The sequence below is a fragment of the Bos indicus genome, chromosome X (assembly GCF_029378745.1).
Source record: "Bos indicus isolate NIAB-ARS_2022 breed Sahiwal x Tharparkar chromosome X, NIAB-ARS_B.indTharparkar_mat_pri_1.0, whole genome shotgun sequence".
Classification (NCBI taxonomy): Eukaryota; Metazoa; Chordata; class Mammalia; order Artiodactyla; family Bovidae; genus Bos; species Bos indicus.
Genome location: NC_091789.1, coordinates 115342443 through 115368739, shown reverse-complemented (window position 1 = coordinate 115368739; position 26297 = coordinate 115342443). Strand labels below are relative to the sequence as shown.

Here is a 26297-nt window from a genome sequence, read left to right as displayed (position 1 = left end):
TGAACAGCCTGAGGCTCATAGAGTTTGGTAATATGCCCATGTTGACAGGGCTAGAATATAACAGAGCTGGGACTAGAAAGGTGATCTGAATTCTTCTAGAACCAACTGTTCTGCTGTCATTTCTTCATAAAAATACTGCTTTTTCCCCACTTCTCTGCAAAGGCTTTTTTTTTTTTTTTTAAATCAAGCAACATATACAAGTGGTCTGTTTGGAGACACTCTATTTGGTTACTTTGGTCTATTTGCCTATGCCTGCACTCACTTTGACTTTTCACTTTCATGCATTGGAGAAGGAAATGGCAACCCACTCCAGTATTCTTGCCTGGAGAATCCCAGGGACGGGGGAGCCTGGTGGGCTGCCATCTATGGGGTTGTACAGAGTCGGACATGACTGAAGCGACTTAGCAGCAGCAGCGCTTATTCCATAAACTCTAAAATATTAAAAAGTTAAGTTTCTAATCCACTTGGAATTGGAATTTGTGTTAATCCATTTGCAAATGAAATCTGTGTTGTGTGAGGGACAGTTTTATTTCTAAACGTCACATTTTGTGTTTAATGTGGATATCAAACTATTGTGTTGTAATTTTTTATTAAACACTATTCTTTCCCCCCGCTTCTCAATAGTAGCTAACTTTCAATAAACCAGGTTATGTACAATGAGTCTGTTTTGGAACATGCCTATATCTATACCACAAACTCTCATTACTGTGATGTTTTCACAATTCTTAATATCATATCTTTTTTTTCAAGAGTATATTGGCTATTCATAGACTTTTGCAAGTCAATTTAAATTTTAGAATTACTTTGTCAAGGTTTGCACACATACACACATACATAAACGTTCACACACAAATTATGTGGCTTCATTGAGAAAGAGACATTATAGTTACTAGTAGATTAAATTTGGGGAAGATGAATATGTTTATGCTTATCTGGTGGCTCAGATGGTAAAGAACCTGCCTGCAACGCAGGAGACCTGGGTTTGATCCCTGGGTTGGGAAAATCCCCTGGAGAAGGGAATGGCTACCTACTCTAGTATTCTTGCCTAGACAATTCTACAGTCCATGGGGTCACAAAGAGTTGGACACAACTGAGTGACTAACACTAAATAACATGCTTATAATATTGAATCTTCCATAGAAATGCATATAATATTTCTCCATTTAGTTAGGGTGTAAGCAATTTCAAGAAATATCTGTATCAATTTTCTATGGAGTTCTTATACTTATTTTTAGGAATGAGGTATTTATCATTATAGTTTAAAAGTTATTTTTATTTGAATTCACCTTAATACTGTTTTTTGCTACAGAAAAAGGTGCATTTTTATATATTTGTCTTATACCTAGAAATTTTGTTTAAAACCATTTTATTGCTTTAACAGTTTTTCATTAGTAAATTTACCTCCTACGTGCTCTATTGATGTTTAATTATATTAGCATTGTTTTTGTTTTCTGATGCTTATCTCTTTGGTAGCTGTGTTTCACATTACTTTCCTATATAGAATCTTCGTTAAAGAGTAGGCTGGTGGCTCAGTTAAGCGTCTGTCTATAATCCGGGAGACCCAGGTTCGATCCCTGGGTCGGAAAGATCCCCTGGAGAAGGAAATGGCAATCCACTCCAGTACTATTGCCTGAAAAATTCCATGGACAGCGGAGCCTGGTAGGCTACAGTCCATGGGGTCGCAAAGAGTCGGACACAACTGAGCGACTTCACTTAACTTCACCCACTCTAATATTCTTGGGCTTCCCTTGTGGCTCAGCTGGTAAAGAATCCGCCTGCAATGTGGGAGACCTGGGTTCGATCCCTGGGTTGGGAAGATCCCCTGGAGAAGGAAAAATCTACCTACTTCAGTATTCTGGTCTGGAGAATTTCAGGGACTGAATATTCCATGGGGTCACAAACAGTCCGACACCACTGAGTGACGTTCACTTTCAGAATAAAATGATGATAGACATTTTTGACTACTCAATATTAAAAGATTTCAAAGTTCCCACAGCCTGGCAAAAGCTTTTGTAAAAACTTGGAGCAACACCAGCAGCCACGTCCTCTGAAACTGAGCGCATGCGCACAACGCCCACCCAGCTTGCTGGGTGACCCCGGAAGCTATAGGCTGAGGTCACCGGATGTCATGCCCCCTGGTTTTCCGTTGGAACCACAAGGCTGTGAGAGCTTGGATCGGAAGCGCGAAGTCCCGCAGTGGAAGCACAGGTGCCATTAACTGTCAGGTAAGCCTCTAAATGAGTACCAAGGGGACCCCCCCCCCGTCCCAGAACGGAGGGCGCCCACCTAATGAGAACACCAACAGAACCCTGGTAAGGTTCCTGCGCAGGCAGGTTCCTGGCTGACCTATCACGCGCTTTCTGTTTGGCCGTCTGAGGTGGTGTCTTTTAGGTGCGGGGCTCAGAGTCCCCGACGTACAGGTCCAAAAGCAAACTCCCCTTAGTAAGTTTAGAGGTGACCCGGCCCCACAGAATAGCAGTGACTCAATGATTCTCGTCAGGGCAATCGGCCCAGGGAGCCTCTAACCCCTTCACCCGCCCTACCCCCACCCTGACACCCTGCCACCCCCGACACCCCACCTGCCCTACCCCCACCTCGAACCCCACCCCCACCCCCGAAACCCTATGCGCCCTACCTCAACCCGGCAGCCCACCCCCACACACCACCCGCCATACCCCCACCCCCACCCCCGAGGCCCCACCTGCCCTACCCCACCACCCCACCCCCACCCCGACACCCCGCCACACCCAACACCCCGCCACCCCCGACCCGCCACCCATCCTACCCCCACGTCGAACCCCACCCCCACCCCCGAAACCCCATCCACCCTACGCCCACCTCGAACCCCACCCCCACCCGCGACGCCCCACCCGCCCTACCCCCACCCGCGACGCACCACCCGCCCTACCTCCATCTGACACCCCACCCCCACACCCCACCCGCCCTACCCCCACCTCCACCCCAGACGCCCCACCCGCACTACCCGCACCCCCACCCTGACATCCCGACACCCCACCTGCCGAACCCCACCCCCACACCTGACGCCCCAGCCGCCCTACCCCCACCCCGACACCCCACCTGCCCTACCTCCACCCGACACCCCACCCCCACACCCCACCCGCCCTACCCCCACCCGAACCCCCGATGCCCCACCCGCACTACCCCCACCGAAACCCCGCCACCCCCAACACCCCACCTGCCCTACCCCCACCTCGAACCCCACCCCCACCCCTGACGCCCCAGCCGCCCTATCTCCACCCTGACACCCCACCCGCCCTACCTCCACCAGACACCCCACCCCCATATGCCACCCCCACTTCGACACCCCACCACCACCCCTGAAAACCCTACCCACCCTACCTCCACCCGACACCCCACCCCCACCCCCGATGCCCCACCCGCCCTACCCCCACCCCACCCGCCCTACCCCCACCCCACCACACCCAACACCCCACCCCGCCCTACCCCCACCCCGACACCCTGACACACCGGACACCCCACCCGCCCTACCTCCACCTCAACACCCCATCCCCAACCCCGAGACCCCATCTGCCCTACCCCCACCCCGACTCCCCACTCGCCCTACCCCCACCCCGACATCCCACACCCCACCTGCCCTACCCCCACCCCGACACCCCACCCACCCTACCCCCATCCCAACACCCAACACCCACCCCCACACCTCACCCACCCTACCCCTACCCTGACACCCCATCTCCACACCCCACCCGGCCTACCCCTACCCTGACACCCCACCCCCACACCCACACCCCACCCGCCCTACCCCCACTCCGACACCCTGCCACACCCTACACCCTACCAGCCCTACCCCCACCCCGACACCCCACTCGCCCTACCCCCACCCCGACATCCTACACCCCACCCGCCCTACTCCTATCCCGACACCCAACCCCAACCCCCAAACCCCACCCGCCCTACCCCCACCTCGACACCCCACCCCCACCCCTGATGCCCCACCCACCATACCCCCACCCAGCCACACCCAACACCCCACCCCACCATACCCCCACCCCGACACCCTGCCACACCCGACACTCCACCCTCCCTACCTCCACCTCAACACCCCATCCCCAACCCCGACACCCCATCTGCCCTACCCCACCCTGACACCCCACTCGCCCCACCCCCACCCCGACACCCCACCCGCACCCGACACCCCACCCGCCCTACCCCCATCCCGACACCCATTCTCCACCCCCACACCCCACCCACCCTACCCCTACCCTGACACCCCACCCCCACCCCCGATGCCCCACCCACCCTACCCCCACCTTGACACCCCACCACACCCTACACCCCACCCGCCCTACCCCCACCCCAACACCCCACCCCCACACCCCATCCGCCCTACCCCCACCCCAACATCCCACACCCCACCTGCCCTACCCCCACCCCAACACCCCACCCGCCCTACCCCCACCACGACATCCCACACCCCACCTGCCCTACCCCCACCCCAACACCGCACCCACCCTACCCCCACCTCGACACCCCACCCCCACCACGACACCCCACCCACCCTACCCCACCCCGACACCTCCCCCCCACCCCCAACACCCCACCCGCACACCTCATTCGTACCACCCCACCCTCACATGCCCACCATGACCCCCAACACCCCACCCGCCAATACCACCCTACCCCCATCCCTCACTAGTAGGGGAAAAAGTGCTGCTGCTTTGCTCAGCCCTTGGAGTCTGAGGGAGTGGAAGCGTTAGTCTGGGGTAGACGATGTCATGGCACCACGGGAAGGCGTCTCAGGCCACTGCACTGTTGGGGATTTTCTCCCCGGGACTTGGAAACGACGAACCTGAAAGAATGACACTCAGACAGTCTCTTGCAAGGACTGACAAGTTTATTTCTGCAGTCAAGCTTTTTTATAGAAGCAGGAACAAAGAGCTTAAAGTATATGGCCAGCAGAGCGCATACGGGGTTAACACATAATCAGTAAAAACATTTCAAGGACAGCACGCTCTAAGTGACTCATGGGCTTATCCCACAACCCGTTTTCTCAAGTAACATCCCTATTTATTATTAAATCTTGGCGCCGAGCATAACCAACGGCAGGAGATGTTTTTCTGTCTGCAGCACAAAGCCGGGTACTTCTGGCCCTTTGCCATTTTCCCAAGGACTTTCTCCTTTTACGGATATTTTGTACTAGGCTTCCCAACATATCCTCCTTTTGTTTTTAAATTAAGCACGTTGGCTGCTAGTTGGACTCCATTGTGGGAGGCATGGAGTCTTGAGTAGAGACTTCTGTATCCTATAAGCAATGACAAAAAGAGCAGGGTGATTAATACATATATAAAAATATTGCTTCCTGAAAGCCAAGCTCTAGGGTCTAGAGATGATAGGGTTTTGGTTAAAATATCATAGAATTGAGTGCTATACAATTCCCTAGGTACCCTAACTTGAAAATTAGCAACTTGTTTCAACAAATTGATGTCTAAACTTGAGTTATCTGTGAGATCCTGCAAATGTGCCTTAACTTTATCTCAAGGATATTCAGTGGTATTATAGGGCATGTTAGTCAGACAAAAAGAAGTATAATTCCAATGACAATGTATGTGTGTTTGGAAAGTCAGTTGTTGCATTTGATCTCTTAAATAGATAACCACAGTTTGTAACTCATTAATTCGTGTTTGTAATTGCTGATCTATTTGAGCTTGTCGAGTCCACAGATCATGAGAGTCCTTGTGCCAAGCAGTGATAAAATCATGATTTTGTATAGAATTATGTAAAGCCATACCAGACAAAGTTCTATAGTCACAATGGAGATAAGGCTTAAGATGCCTGCAATAATCCACTCAATGATGCGCTTAGATCGCCTAAGCCTAGTTTTCAACAATACAGAAAGAAATACAGAATCAGTCCAAGGCTCAGTTAAGTTTATGGGAAGCCATAACTCAGATCGTTGTTTAACTAGCGCAATGGTAGCATTGTGATAGGAAATGGTGTGATTAGGCAGGTATACAATGCACATGCAGTACAATTGACAATCCTGGCTGATAAGTCAATATCAAAATGCCCTACAATAAACAAGTATGGAAGGTGAACACGTGATTGAATATAGCCAGTACTATTATATAGGAAGGTATAATCAGAAGGATGAAGCACACCCATAGTCCCATAAATATTAGCGAAGTGCCCTAAAGCTGCTGGAATTTTTCCAAATGTGCCATTGCTCTGGCCCCACAATGGGGACGACAATCCTGGGTCATGGGGGTGATAAGCCCCCGTTATACCAATTCTGCAATATGTCCTTATCAGTCCAGAAACTTATCTTAGATTTATGAAAGCCTCCAATGCTTGATGTATTAAACCAGGAGCAGTTATGATATTCCTCTTGTTCTTCAGTGTCTGCTCAGCCTGATGAGTCATGTTTTTCACTTGAGCCCATGTCGGGTAAGGATTCAGATGATGGCGTTTCCTCATTGGCTCCTCCAGGGTCATTGATGAGACCCTTCGCGTCAACTTCGTCACTTCCCGAGGGAGTCCCGTCTTGGGGTCCCTCTCGGTAACGGACGTAGTGAAGGGGAACCCAGATTTCCTCTCCATCTGCAACGACAAGACCATAACCCTTGGCTAGGAGTCGTAAGATTCTTGGCAGCCACTGATTAAATTGCTTATACCATATTGGTGTATTGATTTCTAATTTACTGTTTTTGTCTTCTGTAAAATGTCTATCTGCACGAGTGTCAGAATTATTTTTTGTTAAGTTTAAAAAATTCAGGGAATAAAGAGTTAAAGATAATAGTAATTAAGGGTTCATGGGATAAGAAGTGTATCTCTTCTTCTATATTTCTCCTTTCTGTTTTAATAAATGAGTTTTTAGGGTGCAGTGGGCTCTTTCAATAATGGTTTGATCTTGAGGATTATAGGGTATTCCTGTAATGTGTGTTAGGTTCCATTCTGAAGAGATAGGTACTGCCCAGATAAAGCCTGAAAATGTATCAACTGAGACAAAAGAAATTTTCCTAAGGAGCAGTGAGTGAAATCAGATTGACAAAGGGAATTAGGTTGTTGCCCCCAGGGATTAATTCCTGAAATCGTAGTGCGTAAGTGCAGAGGGGTGCAGACATCATAGGTTTTAATAATATGCCGTGCTTCATTGAGAGGAATATGGTATTTAGAGTGCAATCTGTTAGCATCGGTATGAAGATTAGCATGTTCGTCATTGGTAGATGTAAAAATGGGAGCTATGAGCTTGTCAATAGCATCATTTTTTGTGACCAGAGGGCCAGGTAAACCTGAATGAGCATGTATATGTGCAATAAAGAAGAGTTTGGTACGTGAGCAAATTAAAGCTTGGGTTTGTGAAAAGAGAGTATACAATTCTTCATCTAGGTTGTATAAAAAGGCGGTAACAAAATCAGGAAAAAGGGAAGCAAGATAATTGGAATCAGTATATATGTTGAAGGATAATGGTTGAAGTGACAAAAGAGCATATTAAGCATACAATTCAACTCTTTGTATTGAAGAATAGGTAGTGGGTAATTTCTCTTTGATATCAAGGCCAACAATCCCTGCTATGCCTTTCTTGTTGCCATCAATGAAATAGGTGGGTGCATTGGTAATAGGCTGGGATGCAATGATATTAGTTACAATGAATTTAGTACATTGTAGAAAGTCCCATAATTTTCCTTTCAGCAAATGAAATGAGATAACATTTTGAAAATCACTTAATGCCATTTGCATGGTCAAGTTATATTGTAAGGCAATTTGCAATTCCTTTTTTGTCAAGGGAACGTGTATTGCATATGGATCAAATCCAGTCAGAGTTTGTACATGGCTTCTTCCTGACACAATTAAGTGCCCTATTTTCTCAATATATGATGCAATTTTTTTAGACTGTTTAGTGTGTAAATATACCCATTCTATTGGGCTATGTTGAGCTATAATTGCAGTGGGCGAATGTTCAGTGGGGAATATATATAAAGAAACTGGATGATCATAATCTAGCCGAGTTGAAAAAGATTATTGAATGTGTTTCTCCATTAAGGCCAGTTCTTCTTTGGCCTCTTTTGTTAGCTGCCTAGGGCTATTAGGGTCAGGGGATCCCTCTAAAATTTTAAATAGATTTTGTAAGGCATAGGTGGGGATGCCAACAGATGGCCGTAGCCAATTAATATCTCCTAGCAATTTTTGAAAATCATTCAGTGTGCGTAGAGATTGCACAGAAGTTTGAGTTTTTTGAGGTTTGATTTTAGATTCTTCCAGAACATGTCCTAGATAATTAAAGGGTGCTTTCCAATGAATTTTATCTGGTGCTACAAGCAGGCCATGATTTTGAAGAGTAGTAGTAACTTCATAATATAACTGTTGTAAACAGTGTTCAGATTTCATAGAAGTATATCATCCATGTAATGAATTATAAACACAGTAGGATGTTTATCTCTAATGGATTATAATAAAACAGATATGAGATATTGGCAAATGGTAGGGGAGTTCATCATTCCCTGAGGTAGCACCTTCCATTGAAATCTTTTAACAGGAGCCATGTGATTTATAGAAGGAACTGCAAAGGCAAAATGTTTTCTATCTTTAGGGTGCAAAGGTATAGTAAAAAAACAGTCTTGTAAGTCAATAATAACTATAGACCATCCTTTTGGTACCATAGAAGGGGAGGGCAATCCGGGTTGTAAGGGCCCCATAGGTAACATGGTATTGTTAACATTTCTTGAATCTATCAACATTTGCCATTTTCCTGATTTCTTTTTTAATACAAAAACAGGGAATTCCATGGGGAAAATGAAGGTTCTATACGAGCTTTTTGTAATTGTTCATTAACTAATTGCATAAGAGTTGCCAATTTTTCTTTAGTTAGGGGCCATTGAGGTGTCCATACTGGGGTATCAGATTCCCAATCAAGGGGCAGCGGTGTTAACTCAATGGCCCCCATTAAAAAGGTTCATTTAAAGAAATTGTGGCTTTCGTTTGTTCAAGAAAATCTCGTCCCCATAAATTGATAGGGATATAAGTAATATATGGTTTAAGATAAGCTACAATTTGATCAGGGCCATACACTTGTAAATAGGATGCATTGACAAAAGTTTGTTTGGCATCAGTTTCACCCACTCCTAATAGTCTAGAAGGAACCATAATTTTACCCCAATCGAGGGGCCATTCTGCAGCTCTAATGATTGAAATGTTAGCTCCGGTATCTAACATGCCTGTGAAATTCTTTCCCCGTATGCGTAAAGTAAGCATGGGTTTCTGATGTTCCTTTAATAAGGTGGATAGTGCAGCAGTAAGGTTGGTACTGCCAAAGCCTCCCTGCAGAACTTTATCAGATGCCTTCATTGGTTTAACATATGGCAAAAGTAATAATTGTGCAGAATGTTCCCCTTTTGTAAGTATACATTTCCCATTTTCACAACATTTACCACAACATGTATTTCCCCTTCATAATCTTCGTCCATAACACCGGTCAATACCATTAAACCTCTCATTGTGCAGCTAATATGTCCTGCAGGAATCCCGATGAGGACCCCAAATAAATTCTTAGGAATCCTCTGACCCCAGGAGGGAGGGTGTGCACAGCATCTACCCTTCTTGTCAGCTCTCCATGTCCTGTCATGAGGTTTTTCTCACTTGCATTTCTGGGGTCTCACACAGATGGGGCCTTATTTGAACTTGGGGACCTTAGGCAGCACATGGCACTGGACACATTACCTACCTGGATTCAGTCTGAGGAATGCATGGGAGGATTGTGGGACTAACCAAGTAATGGCAGAGGGGGCTCCACAGCCCTGAGAGATCCAGGGAGTGAAACAGGCAGAGGCCATCCTTCCTTTGCTTCTCTGAGTCTCAGGAAGGTAAAGATTTATTCTGAATTTATTGTTGCTGTTCAGTCTCTAAGTTGTGTCTGACTCTGTGTGACACCATGGACTGCAGCACGCTAGACTTCCTGGTCCTCTTACTATCTCCTACACTTTGCTCAAACTCATGTCCCTTGAGTCAGTGATGCTGTCCAACCATTTTGTCCCCTCTAGCCCCATTGTCTCCCTGCCATCAATCTTTCCTAGCATCAGGGTCTTTTCCAAGGAGTCTGCTCTTTGCATCAGGTGGTCAAAGTATTGCACTTCAGCTTCAGCATCAGTCCTTCCAATGAATATTCAGGGTTGACTTTTTTTTAGGATTGACTGGCTTGATCACCTTGCAGTCCAAGGGACTCTCAAGAGTCATCTCCAGCACTGCACTTCAAAAGCATCAATTCTTCAGCTCTCAGCCTTCTTTGTGGTCCATTTTTCACGTCTGTACATGAATACTGGAAAAGGCATAACTCTTGACTATATGGACCTTTGTCAGCAAACTGATGTTTCTGCTTTTTAATATGCTATCTAGGTTTGTTACAGCTTTCCTTCCAAGGAGCAAGCATCTTTTAATTTCATGGCTGCAGTCACTGTCCACAGTGATTTTGAAGCACACATATAATCAAAGCTATGGTTTTCCCAGTAGTCATGTAGAGATATGAGAGTTGTACCATAAAGAAGGCTGAGTGCTGAAGAATTGATGCTTTAGAACTGTGGTGCTGGGGAAAACTCTTGAGAGTCCTTTGGACTGCCCAAGGAGATCAAACCAGCCAGTCCTAAAGGAAATCAACCCTGTTGGAAGGACTGATGCTGAAGCTGAAGTGCAATACTTTGACCACCTAATGTGAAGAGCCATCTCCTTGGGAAAGACCCTGACACTGGGAAAGATTGAGGGTGGGGGGAGAAGGGGTATGCAGAGGATGAGATGGTTGGATGGCATCACTGACTCAAGGGACATGAGTTTGAGCAAACTGTGGGAAATAGTGAAGGAGAGGGTAGCTTGGCATCCTGTAGTTCATGGGGGTCACAAAGAGTTGGACACAACTGAGTGACTGAACAGCAGCAACAATTCCAGAACAGCCCACTAACATCAAGCTCGTCTATTCCCCTGTGGCTAAGCATGTGAGATCTCTAGAAAGGTTGAAGTAGAAAGGTTGACCATGTTTCAGATAATTTCATCATTTTTAGTTTTAGGAATTTGTGAGCCTTGGTCTAAAAAAGCTAAGTTGGTTATCAGAAGGAGGATTCCCAAGTGCTTAAAGTATACACAGTAAGAGCCCAGAGTTATCAGTGAGGAAACATTCACTTCCAGATACATTTGATCCCACAGTGTCCACAGATATTGTCACCCTAGGAAGTTGTGGACAGGGATATCCAGAGGAAATATTCCCTTGCTTCCTCTTTGGAAGTCATGAAAGAATGGGCATCAGATCAGAAGAGGAGTCTTATACAGTGTGCCCTGTATAAGTCTTATACAGGGCACACCATTCCAGTGCAGGTGTGATCTCCATGAACTTCACTCTGCCTCTGCATTTAGCCCTTGTAAGCCTGAGGAAAGAGTGGTCGGAATTCCTACATTCTACTTTAGTCTTCTGAGGGCTCAGGGAAGTGATTTATGTTTATCTGAGTGGGGTCCTTGGGATTACAAAGGACAGAGTAGAAGGAGTTCCAGAAACTTAAGACACAGATTTAGGACCGAGAGCCTAAGTTACCCTAGGATGGGGTAGAAGAAGGGTGGCAGCGAGGATACACTCTTAACCATCAGTCCAGGGAAGCAGACAGGATGATATGCTGCTCCTCTTCCTTCTTGGGCTTTCAGTGAGGAGAGTGTTGGGATATACAGGGCTTAGCACATGAAGTGAGCAAAAGATGAGTCCCAAGGCCTGTTAAGACCAAGGTAAGGTCCCTAAATGAGGTTTGAGAGGGCTGCCAGCCCCAGAACAGAGGGGTCCAGATTATCTTAACCATACTGTCAACACTGGTAAGCCTGCTATGGTGATTGTGTAGGATTCCCCATCCTTTATTTCTCAGTTGTCTCAGTGAATAGATCTCGCTTTTTGAGGGGGTGGGCAGGGATGGCCTTTGGTATCAGAAGGTGATGACTAAAGCTCTGCTGCTAAGCTAAGTCACTTCAGTCATGTCCGACTCTGTGCGACCCCATAGATGGCAGCCCATCAGGCTTCCCCGTCCCTGGGATTCTCCAGGCAAGAACACTGGAGTGGGTTGCCATTTCCTTCTCCAATGCGTAAAAGTGAAAAGTGAAAGTGAAGTCGCTCAGTCGTGTCCAGCCCTCAGCGACCCCATGGACTACAGCTTTCCAGGCTCCTCCGTCCATGGGATTTTCCGGGCAAGAGTACTGGAGTGGGGTGCCTTTACTAGTTGCCAAAGTAAAGCCCCCGAGAAAGGACTGAGAGAATTTCCCGTCCCAGAAGATAGGAGCCAAAGTCATTTTAGATCTGCTGTCAGCTTTGCAAGGCCCCATGCAAAGCTATCAGACTGAAACATCGCCACATTTACTACTTAGTGAATTCAGGGTTATGAAGATTGGTTTGTGAACATAATGTGGGATCCCACTACTTGTTATAAGTCAAGGAAAGTATCCTAATTGAGGCTTATGGGGATATCAACTCTAGAAACTTACGATCTCAACAAAGCTGTATTCGTCTCATGTTGGGAACTCTGCATGTCAGATCCTCTTAATACTTCCTCAGAGGTTGCAGGGGCATGACTCTCTAGTGTGAGGAACAACTTCTGGTCATCAGAGGGAAGGATTCTCATACACTGTCAAAATTCAAAGTAAAGGCATTTTTTTAAGCAAAGAGCTGACTATCTACTCGAACATAGATGGGACACTCTCATATACCTGTTGTGACTTTGTACTCATTCCCTGGGATGTCCTAGACAAGGCTAGCCGGAAGTCTCATCAGCTCACTTCTAGGGAGGTGGCAGTCATGGTCTGAAGGAGGTGGCACAAATCAGGAGGCAGTACAATAGTCTGTGTGGAGACATAGAGAAAGACACAATGGAATCCAGCCCAGAACATAGGGTTGTCAAAGAGCCCCAGAACTTTATCAGCTTAGGGAACCTGGTCAAAGATCTCAGGACAACTTCCCTGCTTTCTTCCTTCTTGGATGTTACAGACAGCTGATGTCCTTGGTCTATGTCCTATATCATATGAAGTCAGCAAAGGAAGGAGGCCAGGGTCTGTCACAGTAAGGATGAAGAATAAGGTCTGAGGAGTCAATCCACCCAAGAAAAGAGGGAGCTCCACATTGTCTAGTTCTTATTATTGGCCTAAGGAAGACCTAGTAGAGGTAGTTAGAAAGTGTACTTCCTCAGTTCTTCCTGAGCTGACTCTGAAAGATAGGGAACTCTTGTATGCAGACAGATTGGCACCAGTTTGCAGAGTGATCAAGTCTGAGGCCCTGCCAGTAGTCAAGACAAAGACACTGAATACTGAGGGAACACTGATCCCAGTAGAAGAGGGATAACAAAGAGTTCAGCCCTGCACTGTTGTCAGTGCTGAGAGTCTATGGGAAAAGATGTCAAGGGGCTGTGTCCTCTAATTACCCCAATTAGATCTCAGTAGGTCAGGGCTTTGTTCTGAGTGGCAGTGTTATGGCAGCAAGTAGAGATCCCCAGACTTATGTAGATTCAAAGTAACATACCAAGTGAAACTAGGGGGACCACAACACCAACAGAGATAGCATCTACAATTTTAACTTTGTTGTCATCCCTGGGAAATCACAGAGATTCTGGAGAAGGTACCTCAGCACATCCTCCTCAGTCATTTTAGGGGATGTGACATTAGTTGGTCTTAGGAGAATAGCCTCATATTTAAGTATGGGAGAAGAGATCCTGGCACAGACCAAGGTAATGAAACTGAGTGAGAACCAATGGAACCACCCTTTTCAGAAGGGTAATGGTGCTACAGAGACATAATACACCTGCCTATGTGATCCCTGAGAATTTTTAGCCTGGGTTGACTGCCTGGTCCCTGAGGAACATTAAGATTCCTCCTTCATGAGGGACACAGCACCAGGAGACCTGTGAGACCCTAAAGCACTGTTAGCAAAATCCACTGAAGGCAACTTTTATCTGAGCCAGCACAGTTGAGTATACCAGCTGAGGCCACTCATATCTGCCTTTTTTCCCTTAGGTGGTGATTTCCCATTGCCCACTGCTGCCAAATGCCGCCCGTAAGAATCAAACTGTCTAAGCGTTTTCAGAGTTCACGACGTGCACAGCATCAATCCCGTCAAGCCTCCACTCAGTCCCAGAACCTGGAGGTTGCACAGCTCTCCAGGGCTCTGGAGGAGACCCATCTCCTCCCCCATCCTCAAATGCCTGGAAATTCAAAGGAGGCTCCTGGTGGTGATAAACCCAGTACTCCTGAGGGTCCTCAGAGTTTCTCTGCATCTTCCATTGGCATCACAGCCTCTGCATCCAGCAAATCAAATGAGGTCTCCATGAATCAAGGTGAGGAGAATAGTCCAGGCACCTCAGAGGCTGTGCCAGGCACCTCAGAGGCTGTGCAAGGCTCCTCAGAGGCTGTGTCAGGCACTTCAGAGGCTGTGCCAGATTTCATGAATGTGCCTATGGATGCCCTAGATAGTAAAATAGCTGTGTTGGTGAATTTCCTGCTGCTCAAGTATCGAATGAAAGAGCCAGTAACAAAAGCAGATATGCTCCAGGTTGTCAATAACGATTGTGAAGTCCACTTCCCCGAGATCCTCCTGAGAGCCTCTGAGCGCATAGAGATGCTCTTTGGCCTTGATCTGAAGAAAGTGGATCCCACCAACCACTGCTATGGCATTTTCATTACATCAGGTCTCACCTATGATGGTATGATGCACGGTGAAGCAGGCGTGCCCAAGGTCGGCATCCTGATACTTATCCTGGGTGTGATCTTCATGAAGGGCAACTGTGCCACCGAAGAAGAAGTTTGGGAAGTTCTGAATGTGACCGGGCTATATCCTGGGAAGAAGCACTTCATCTTTGGGGAGCCCAAGCAGCTCATCACCGAAGATTTCGTGAGGGAAGGATACCTAGAGTTCCGACAGGTGGCCAGCGCTGATCCTGCGCAGTCTGAGTTCCTGTGGGGCCCCAGAGCTCATGCCGAAACCACCAAGATGAAGGTCTTGAAGTTCATCGCCAAGGTTCATGGGACTGACCCAAGTTCTTTCCCATCTCAGTATGAGGAGGCTTTGCAAGATGAAAAAGAGAAAGCTCAGGCCAGAATTTCAGCCAAGGGTCTCCGCCACTCCAAGTTCTAGTGTTGAGACTAGCAGCTTCTTCCTCAACTAGGGATAGTTTCTTCATGCATTGTTCAAAGAGGCAGTTAGTGTTCATAGAATTTAGATTTGAGGTGGGGCTGAAAGGAGAACAGTATATATGACCGTGTGTTCCTATTTTGTATGTGTAACATGAAAATTTATTCTTTTTCATATATACATTATTTAAATGATTATTTTAATATAGGTTTAATTGCTTTCAAAACTTTATGAGTGATTATTGATGTTGCATTTCATGTTATAATATATAATTGTAAGAGCTCTGTTGTTTTAGAAATTGTGAATCCATCCATTTTGTTTTGTCATCTGAAACAAGATAACATGATACTGCTGTAGGCGTGCATGTATATGTGCTAAGTCACTTCATTTGTGTCTGACTGTTTGCGACCCTATGGGCTGTAGCCCACTAGGCTCCTTTGTCCATGGGATTCTCCAGATAAGATTACTGGAATGGGTTGCTGTGCCCTCCTCCAGGGGATCTTCCAGACCAGAGATCAAGCACAAGTCTGCATCTCCTGCATTTCAGGAAGATTCTTTATCTGCTGAGCCACCAGGGAAGCCCACTGCTATAGACATTTCCTTGCAAATGTGAAAGAAACCGACTTTTAGATGCACTCCAAAGAAAAAAATGTGACTGAAATCTTAGTTCTCTTGTCTTTTCAATGCTTATTTTATAAAATTAAATGATAAGTGCAATGAATTTGCCTCGTTCTTTCAAGAATGTGTATGAAATGTTCTTATCTAGTTGCTAATTTGTGTCTGACCCTTTTGCAACCCTATGAAAAGTAGCCCGCCAGGCTAACTCTGTCCATGGAATTTCCCAGGCAAGAATACTGGAGTGGGTTGCAGTTTCTTTCTCCAGGGAATCTTCCTGACCCAAGGATTGAACCTACTTCTCCTGTGTGGAAGATGGATTTTTTTTATTGCTGAGCCACTGGGGAAGCCCAGTTACCTGTGTGTGTGTGGGGGGGGGGGGAGCAATTAGGGGTGGAGAATTAGGTGACACAAAGTGTTGGCTGTAAGATAGGATCAAAGATGCATTGTACAACATAGGGAATACAGCCAATACTTTGTAATAACTGAAAATGGAAAGTAACCTTTAAAATTGTATAGAATTTTTTTTCAATTGAAATACAATTTTCCTAAAAAGTTTAAAAATAATAGAGTATAATTCTAAAAAATATATAAAAAATAATATTGAAGGACGGGGGAAAAAACTTTTAAGTCCTTCTGTGGTAATTAATTTTACATGAAACTGAATGGTGGGTCAGATGAGGCTGATGGCATCATGAGCAGGAACAAAACCCTCAAGATGATGTGTTTCAAGTGTTAAAATGACAATGTCAAGAGATAAAGTGCTTTTAGCTGTTACTTTTTGATCTCAGGTAAACCAGAGAGAAGTTCTCACTTGGAGCAGGAACAGAATGTGACCATCGTTCTTGTCCCAGTGCATTTGAACTCATGCACAAACTTTTTTTTGTTTGTTTGTTTCTTTTGTATATGTGACCTCTAAGGAGTTTCTGAGAAATAGATACTCCCTTGAGATTAGACACAGAAGCCACAGGGCTAACAGTTGGCCATCACCTAGGAGAGCCAGCACTCACTCCATTCAAAGGACAATTTAATCAAGCTGTCTTCAGTGTAATTTGCCAAGGGATTTGAGAGCTAAAGTTTTGGTCAGGTTGAAATTAATGTTAAAGTGGGGGAAGGGTTGCATGGGAGGTATAGAGGAGAAAAAAATAATTTTCCCTGTCCCCTTTTAAGTTCTTGGCTGAAACTTCCTTGTAATAAAAGGAGAGATTAATAGGAAAACAGATTAATTTTGTATATATGGGAGCACCACAAAAAATGAGACTCAAAGAAGTAACTCGAGCAGGAAGCTTTTAGACAAATTTGTGAAGCATTGACATGACAAAGGCTTTGGACTAAGTGTAGTAAATGGCCAAGTAGTAACAATGTTTGTTTAGACAGTCTTTTTGGCTCTCAGTTCTCTGTCTCTACTGATACAGGTGTCTTCTACCCTCCTGATACAGGGAGAGTACATTTCATATTGGAGATTTATCTCCTGCTTTCAGGGGGACAAAGGAGAGCCAACTATTTCTCAAGTACCTTCAATTCAAAATAACCAGTATACCAAAGTGGAATTTTGAGGGTGAAATATTGTCGTGCCCCTTATCCTGGTTGTTTTTTAAATTTTATTTATTTGTGCCAGATGTTAGTTGTGGTATGTGGGATCTTTTGATTGTGGCATATGGGATCTTTAATTGCAACATGTGAACTCTTAACTGCAGCATGCACAATTTAATTTCCTGACCAGGGATCGGACCCAGATCTTCTGTATGCCCTGGGATCACGGAGTCTTAGCCACTGGATCACCAGGGAAGGCCTCTGGTTGTGCTTTTTAATATTTCACTTACCCACAGTCAACTGTGGTCCTAAATATTAAAATATAAATGAAAAATTTCAGAAATACATGATGCACAAAATTTAAATTGCTTGCAGTTCTGAGTATTGTGATTAAATCTCTTTCTGTCCTGTTCCATCCCTCCTGGGACAGGATTCCCTTTGTGCAGCATATTACTCCTTTTAGTCACTTAGTAGACTCCTAGACTCTGTTATCACATTGACTACTGAAGTTTCACAGTGCTCGTGTTCAAATAACCCTTATTTTATTTAGTAGCCCAAAGTATAATATTAGTGATGCTGGCGGGTTTGTGCCTGGTTTGTGAGTTGAACTCTATTATGGGCATGAATGGGAAGAAACATATATATATGGTTTCAGTCATCTACTGTAAGTAACACACAGAGAAGGAAGGACTAATATATTATGAAGCCCTACAAATGGTGACTGGGAGAGATGGAAGAGGTTCATCCTTGACACAATTCTAGGAAATTTTAGTTATATCTAGCTGGGAAGACAGTCCCATTGTCTGATTTGGTCTGATTTGACATACTATATCCCATAGCACTTTATGTTTTCTGAGAAAGCCTATACCTAGACAATGCACACTCATACACACACATGCACAAAGACAGGTGGGGGGTTAGGATTTGAGACAACTTAGTCACAGCAATAACTCTCATTCATCAAAGCCCTATGATATGCCAGGCACTGTGCCGTGTGTTTTGTATACTTCATACACATTACAAAAGTCTTATAAAACCAAATTCACATATGAAGATTCTCAGGCTTAAAGAGCCTGTGATTTTTTCTGATTTCATATGTCTAGTCTGTGACAGAGCTGCCACTAGACCTCTTATCTGAATTCATCCAGAGCCAACTCGACTCTACTCTCCCCAGCCTGAGGCAGACCTGCCTCTTACCTCTCTTCTCACTACCCCTTAGTGCCTCTCAGGATAAAGAAAGAAGAATGTAGTAGCCAGGAACTTAGAGCAAATTTAAAGAATAAAGATTGAAACAAGAAACACAATTTGAGGATTGTATGTGCGCTTCATCTACCTAAGGTCTTCTATCTCAGCCCCTCAGGGGGTTCCTTGAGAGCCCACTCTGCCCAGAGGCTAGCATTTTATCAGCTCCTGTTCTCTCTGCAATAGTGTCTATCCCCTGAGTCTTCTCCAATGCACTTTGTTGTCCAAACTGAAAACTGACCTGCTGGCCAGTTTTTCAGCTCCTCTGTAAGCTATACCTGTTTCCAGTGGAACAAACAGGGCAAAATTCAACAGAACAAATGAAATACAGTTATAATGACTGCTCTGTTGTTCTTCTCTACTCATTCTATCACCCATATCATTTCCAGGTCAGTTTTTCTGTTTGCTTTAGAATACATCTATAATTTTATTACAAAACAATTCTTTTGGCATTAGTTGGTTACAGTGAGAGCAAGATGGCAAGTGTGTCAGAGCAGCTCTAATGTAACAACTGCATTCCCTGCTTTCTGAACTGGAAGGTAAGTTTCTTATATCCTTTCAGTTCAGTTCAGTTCAGTCGCTCAGTCATGTCCAACTCTTTGTGACCCCATGAATCACAGCACACCACCCCTCCCTGTCCATCACCAACTCCCAGAGTTCATGCAAACTCATGTCCATTGAGTCGGTGATGCCATCCAGCCATCTCATCCTCTGTCGTCCCCTTCTCCTCCTGCCCCCAATCCCTCCCAGCATCAGAGTCTTTTCCAATGAGTCAACTCTTCGCATGAGGTGGCCAAAGTATTGGAGTTTCAGCTTCAGCATCAGTCCCTCCAATCAACACCCAGGACTGATCTCCTTTAGGATGGACTGGTTGGATCTCCTTGCAGTCCAAGGGACTCTCAGGAGTCTTCTCCAACACCACAGTTCAAAAGCATCAATTCTTTGGCGCTCAGCTTTCTTCACAGTCCAGCTCTCACATCCATACATGACCACTGGAAAAACCATAGCCTTGACTAGATGGACCTTTGTTGGCAAAGTTATGTCTCTGCTTTTCAGTATGCTATCTAGGTTGGTCATAACTTTCCTTCTAAAAAGTAAGTGTCTTTTAATTTCATGGCTGAAATCACCATCTGCAGTGATTTTGGAGCCCCCAAAAATAAAGTATGACACCATTTCCATTGTTTCCCCATCTATCTGCCATGAAGTGATGGGACCAGATGCCATGATCTTAGTTTTCTGAATGTTGAGCTTTAAGCCAACTGTTTTCACTCTCCTCTTTCACTTTCATCATGAGGCTTTTTAGTTCCTCTTCACTTTCTGCCATAAGGGTGGTGTCATCTGCATATCTGAGATTATTGATATTTCTTCCCACAATTTTGATTCCAGCTTGTGCTTCTTCCAGCCCAACATTTCTCATGATGTACTCTGCATATAAGTTAAATAAGCAGGGTGACAATATACAGCTTTGATGTACTCCTTTTCCTATTTGGAACCAGTCTGTTGTTCCATGTCCAGTTCTAACTGTTGCTTCCTGACCTGCATATAGGTTTCTCAAGAGGCATATCAGGTGGTCTGGTATTCCCATCTCTTTCAGAATTTTCCACAGTTTATTGTGGTCCACACAGTCAAAGGCTTTGGTATAGTCAATAAAGCAGAAATAGATGTTTTTTGGAACTCTCTTGCTTTTTCCATGATCCAGCAGATGTTGGCAATTTGATCTCTGGTTCCTCTGCCTTTTCTAAAACCAGCTTGAATATCTGGAAGTTCATGGTTCACGTACTGCTGAAGCCTGGCTTGGAGAATTTTGAGCATTACTTTACTAGTGTGTGAGATGAGTGCAATTGTGTGGTAGTTTGAACATTCTTTGGCATTGCCTTTCTTTGGGATTGGAATTAAAACTGACCTTTTCCAGTCCTGTGGCCACTGCTGAGTTTTCCCAATTTGCTGGCATATTGAGTGCAGCACTTTGACAGCATCATCTTTCAGGATTTGAAATAGCTCAACTGGAATTCCATCACCTCCACTAGCTTTGTTCGTAGTGATGCTTTCTAAGGCCCACTTCACTTCACATTCCAGGATGTCTGGCTCTAGGTGAGTGATCACACCATTATCTGGGTCATGAAGCTCTTTTTTGTACAGTTCTTCTGTGTATTCTTGCCACCTCTTCTTAATATCTTCTGCTTCTGTTAGGTCCATACCATTTCTGTCCTTTATTGAGCCCATCTTTGCATGAAATGTTCCCTTGGTATCTCTAATTTTCTTGAAGAGATCTCTAGTCTTTCCCATTCTGTTGTTTTCCTCTATTTCTTTGCATTGATCACTGACGAAGGCTTTCTTATCTCTTCTTGCTATTCTTTAGAACTCTGCATTCAGATGCTTATATCTTTCCTTTTCTCCTTTGCTTTTCACTTCTCTTCTTTTCACAGCTATTTGTAAGGCCTCCCCAGACAGCCATTTTGCTTTTTTGCATTTCTTTTCCATGGGGATTGTCTTGATTCCTGTCTCCTGTACAATGTCACGAGCCTCTGTCCATAGTTAATCAGGCACTCTGCCTATCAGATCTAGTCCCTTAAATCTATTTCTCACTTCAACTGTATAATCTTAAGGGATTTTATTTAGGTCATATCTGAATGGTCTAGTGATTTTTCTTACTTTCTTCAATTTAAGTCTGAATTTGGCAATAAGGTGTTCATGATCTGAGCCACAGTCAGCTCCCGGTCTTGTTTTTGTTGACTTTATAGAGCTTCTCCATCTTTGGCTACAAAGAATATCATCAATATTATATTGATTATAATATAATTATATTGATTGTATTATATATATTTATTATATATTGGTTATAATATATATTTTGGCTGCACCAAAATAATCAGTTTTGGTGTTGACCATCTGGTGATGTCCATGTGTAGAGTCTTCTCTTGTGTTGTTGGAAGAGGGTGTTTGCTGTGATCAGTGTGTTCTCTTGGCAAAACTCTGTTAGCCTTTGCCCTGCTTCATTCCATACTCCAAGGCCGAATTTGCCTGTTACTCCAGGTGTTTCTTGACTTCCTACTTTTGCATTCCAGTCCCCTATAATGAAAAGGACATCGTTTTGGGGTGTTAGTTCTAAAAGGTCTTGTAGGTCTTCATAGAACCATTCAACCTCAGCCTCTTCAGCATTACTGGTTGGGGCATAGGCTTGGATTACCGTGATATTGAATGGTTTGCCTTGGAAACGAACACAGATCATTCTGTCGTTTTTGAGATTGCTTATATCCTTTACATACCTGCAAATATTAACACTGCACATCCTGACACGCAAATCATTTAGGGAGGAGTTGATGCTAAGCGGTTAGAGTAAATGTTAATAAGACTACAAAAGTTCCTTTATGGGACTTTTTGCTTCCTCTTCCTCCCCCAAATTCTGTGCTAAAAAAAAAAAAAAAAAATGAAGTTACTTGTAACTAGTCTGAATAGCAGCAGCACCCAAGGAGCACATACTTAGTTCATGTTAAAAAGCAGACCTGTGTGCTGTGTGTTTTACACCACAGGCAAAAGAAATGATCGCTCTAGTTTTTAACTCCTTCATTAGAGTCTCAAAAAATAAAAGCATCCTATCAAGTTCGTGAAGATCCGGTGTTATTGGTATACATTTGTAGGTGGGTCACTTTCTGTGCTGTGTTTGCTTTGAAGGGATCTTCCAATGCATTTCCAGTATTCCTTTCTTACAGTGTCCTTTTCTTTAGCTAGGATTTCACATAACTCTAATGCTTTATTAAGAATGTCCTCCTTGTTGTCACATTGGTTTTCTAGCATGTCTTCTTAGATATCCACGAGAAATGCAATTAGGTAGGGGGAGCTGTGACTTGGTTGTAAGTCAAGTAGTTGATTTAACAGATTGGGGTATTTGGAAAGACCACGATCCTGCAAAATCCTTTTCAATTAATTCCACACACTTTCATTATGTGGGACTAGGTTGATCATTTCCAAAGTGTACTGGACTTCTCTCTCCAATATAGCATGATCATTGTAGCCCACAGTATTAAAAATTACAAAATATCTTTGGTTGCAGACAGAGTTATTTCTCATGTGCTCTTTGAGAAGTTGGTCTACATACGGCAGCTCATTATCCAAAAGTTTAAATTCCTGAATAACCCACTGTCTGGTGTTGCCAGGCGTGGTAATTCTTTGCATCCTGAGTAAGAATATCAGCAATAAATTCAAGCTCCTGTGATGGGTCTCTCAGCCATTCCACCAGCACTCACCTACAATTCCAAACTTGACAGTTTTGGGGCTGCTTCTCAGTTACTGCCAAGATGTAGTTCATTTCCTCATGTAGTTCCTTCTGGAGTGACTTTAAGAGAACTCTCCAGAAATACCACACTGTGTAATTGGCTGAATTTAACTCAGTAGCATCTCTGGTTAATTTAAAAGCCCATTCCCTTCTCTCGTCGTGCTGCAGGACAGCCCGGAAATAATCATAGATGCCCTGAAATTTCTCACTATAAATGATCTGGACCACTGGATTAGGGCCATCATTCTACGGCACTGGATCTATATCAGCCCATTCTGCCCTGTCCCTGTACAGGACATAGGTGGGTGAGTCCAGATTCAGAAACCCATCGTCCATAGTGGGCGCCGCCGCCTTTTCCTGCATCGGCTGGGAGGCGGAGGATGTGGCTGGGGCGGCGGCAGCTCCGGCCGACCCGGCTCCCCGCCCTGCGCGGCCTCCTTGACCCCGTGGGCAGACGCCATCTCTGCTCTGCCCCGAGCGGAATCCAGGTCAGTTTTGATGGATTAATTTTCTCTTAATATTATATTCTTCCTTCTCCCCAGTCCTGGTAATATTTGACTTAATGCCAGATGTTGTGAAATTGCAATTTTACCTAATTTACACTTTCCTGTAAGAAAGCTTTTTAAAATTTATTTTCTATTGATGTATGATGTAATATTCGTTTCAGGTTAACTATATACTGATTCAACCTTTACATGCATTGTAAAATGATCACCGCAGTAAGTCTAGTAACTCTCGTCCCATAAAAAGTTACTGTAATAGTGTGGAACAAATTCCTTATGCTATATAATACATCACCAGGGCTTACTTATTTTATAACTGGGGGTTTGTATCTCTTAATCCTCTTCATTTATTTTGCCTAACACCCCACCACCTCCATTTTGTCAACTACCCTTTTGTTCTCTGTATTTATGACTCTTTTTATTTTGTTTTTTTAGGTTACATGTATAAATGGAATCCTATATTTATCTTTCTCTGTCTCACAATTTCATTTAGCATAATACTCTTTAGATCCATCCATGTTGTCCTAAATGGCAAGATTTCATTTTTTAATGATTGAATAATATTCTCTTGTGTATGCCACTTCATTTTTATCTATTTATCAATTAACGAGCACTTAGGTTGCTCCCATATCTTGGCTATTGTAGATAATGCTGCAGTAAACATTGATGTGACTGTATCTTTTAGAATTACTGGTTGTGTTTTCTTCGGGTAGATAACCAGAAGTGAAATTGTTGAATGATACAATAGTTCTATTTTCAATTTTGGGGGAAATCTTCATGCTTTTTCCCATAGTGGTTGTACCAATTTACAATTCCAACAAATGTCTGAAGTTTTCCTTTTTTTCACATACTCAGCAAGATTTGTTGTTTATTGTCTTTTTGATGATAGCCATTCTGACAGATGGGAGGTGGTTTCTTATTGTGGTTTTTAGTTGCATTTCTCTGATGAACAGCAATATTGAGCATTTTTTCATGTACCTATTAGCAATCTGCATGTCTTCTTTGGAAAAATGTCTATTTGGGTCCACTGCACATCTTTTACTTGGATGTTGAGTTGTGTGAGTTTTTTCTCAATCTTGGATAGTAACTCCATATCAGACATATTATTTGCAAATATCTTCTACCGTTTAGTAGGTTTCCTTTTCATTTTGTTGATGGTTTCCTTCTCTATGCAGATGCTTTTTAGTTTAATAGAGGAAAAGAATAGAATGGGAAAGACTAGAGATCTCTTCAAGAAAATTAGAGATACCAAGGGAACATTTCATGTAAAGATGGACACAATAAAGGACAGAAATGGTATGGACCTAACAGAAGCAGAAGATATTAAGAAGAGGTAGCAAGAATACAAAAAAGATCTTCATGACCCAGATAACCAGGATGGTGTGATCACTCACATAGAGCAGGAAATCCTGGAATGCTAAGTCAAGTGGGCCTTAGGAAGCATCACTACGAACAGAGCTAGTGGAGGTGATGGAATTGCAGGTGAGCTATTTCAAATTCTAAAAGATGATGTTGTGAAAGTACTTCACTCAATATGCCAGCAAATTTGGAAAACTTGGCAGTGGCCACAGGACTGGAAAAGGTCAGTTTTCATTCCAATCCCAAAGAAAGGCAATGCCAAAGAATGTTCAAACTACCACAGAATTACACTCTTCTCACACACTAACAAAGTAATGCTCAAAATTCTCCAAGCCCTGCTTCAACAGTGCATGAACCATGAACTTCCAGATGTTCAAGCTGGATTTAGAAAAGGCAGAGGAACCAGAGATCAAATTGCCAACATCCACTGGATCATCAAAAAAGCAAGAGAGTTCCAGAAAAACATCTACTTCTGCTTTATTGACTATGCCAAAGCCTTTGACTGTGTTGATTACAGCAAACTATGGAAAATTCTGAAAGAGATGGGAATACCAGACTACCTGACCTGCCTCCTGAGAAATCCATATGCAGATCAGGAAGCAACAGTTAGAACTGGACATGGAACAACAGACTGGTTCCAAATCAGGAAAGGAGTATGTCAAAGCTGTATATTCTCACTCTGCTTACTTAACTTATATGCAGAGTACATCATGTAAAATGCCAAGTTGGATGAAGCACAAGCTGGAATCATGATTGCTGGAAGAAATATGAATAACCTCAGATATGCAGATGACACCACCCTTATGGCAGAAAGCGAAGAAGAACTAAAGAGCCTCTTGATGAAAGTGAAAGAGGAGAGTGAAAAAGATGGCTTAAAACTCAACATTCAGAAAACTAAGATCATGGCATCTGGTCCCATCACTTCCTGGCAAATAGATGGAGAAATAATGGAAACTGAGGGACTATTTTTTTGAGCTCCAAAATCACTGCAGATGGTGACTTCAGCCATGAAATTAAAAGATGCTTACTCCTTGAAAGAAAAGCTATGGCCGACCTAGACAGCATATTAAAAAGCAGAGACATTAATTTGCCAACAGAGGTCCATCTAGTCAAAGCTATGGTTTTTCCAGTAATCATATATGGATGTGAGAGTTGTACTATAAAGAAAGCTGAGCACTGAAAAATTGATGCTTTTGAAATGTGGTGTTGGAGAAGATTCTTGAGAGTCCCTTGGACTGCAAGGAGATCCAGCCAGTCCATTCTAAAGGAAATAGTCCTGAATATTCATTGGAAGTACTGATGTTGAAGCTGAAACTCCAATGCTTCGGCCACCTGATGCGAAGAGCTGACTCATTTGAAAAGACCCTGATACTGGGAAAGAATGAAGGCAGGAGGAGGAGATGTCAGAGGATGAGATGGTTGGATGGCATCACCAAATGGATGGACATGAGTTTGAGTAAACTCCGGGAGTTGGTGATGGACAGGAAAGCCTGGAGTGCCGTAGTCCATGGGGTCGCAAAGAATCAGACATGGCTGAGCGACTGAACTGAGTCCCATTTGGGTTTTTTGTTTTTGTTTATTTTTCTTTTTTTTCTTCCTTGACTTAAGAGACAGGTCCTAAAAATATTGTTAAGACTGATGTTAAAGAATATACTGTTTCCTT

General features: G+C 43.9%; 2 protein-coding genes and 1 pseudogene across 2 annotated transcripts; 2 read left to right on the top strand and 1 right to left on the bottom strand.

Annotated features, from left to right (window-relative positions):
* The first annotated feature begins 2123 nt into the window (after nt 1-2123).
* Nucleotides 2124-4739, top strand: LOC139181571 (uncharacterized). The gene is made up of 3 exons (XM_070785073.1): nt 2124-2208; nt 2649-3198; nt 3824-4739. Exons 1-3 carry the CDS (start codon nt 2124-2126, stop codon nt 4737-4739), a joined length of 1551 nt encoding a protein of 516 aa, XP_070641174.1.
* On the top strand, nt 2136-15785 carry LOC139181015 (melanoma-associated antigen B16-like). The gene is made up of 2 exons (XM_070783700.1): nt 2136-2225; nt 13996-15785. Exon 2 carries the CDS (start codon nt 14027-14029, stop codon nt 15110-15112), a length of 1086 nt encoding a protein of 361 aa, XP_070639801.1. The 5' UTR covers nt 2136-2225; nt 13996-14026; the 3' UTR covers nt 15113-15785.
* A 6332-nt stretch (nt 15786-22117) lies between these two features.
* On the bottom strand, nt 22118-23233 carry LOC139181150 (protein farnesyltransferase/geranylgeranyltransferase type-1 subunit alpha pseudogene; annotated as a pseudogene).
* Nucleotides 23234-26297: the final 3064 nt, after the last annotated feature.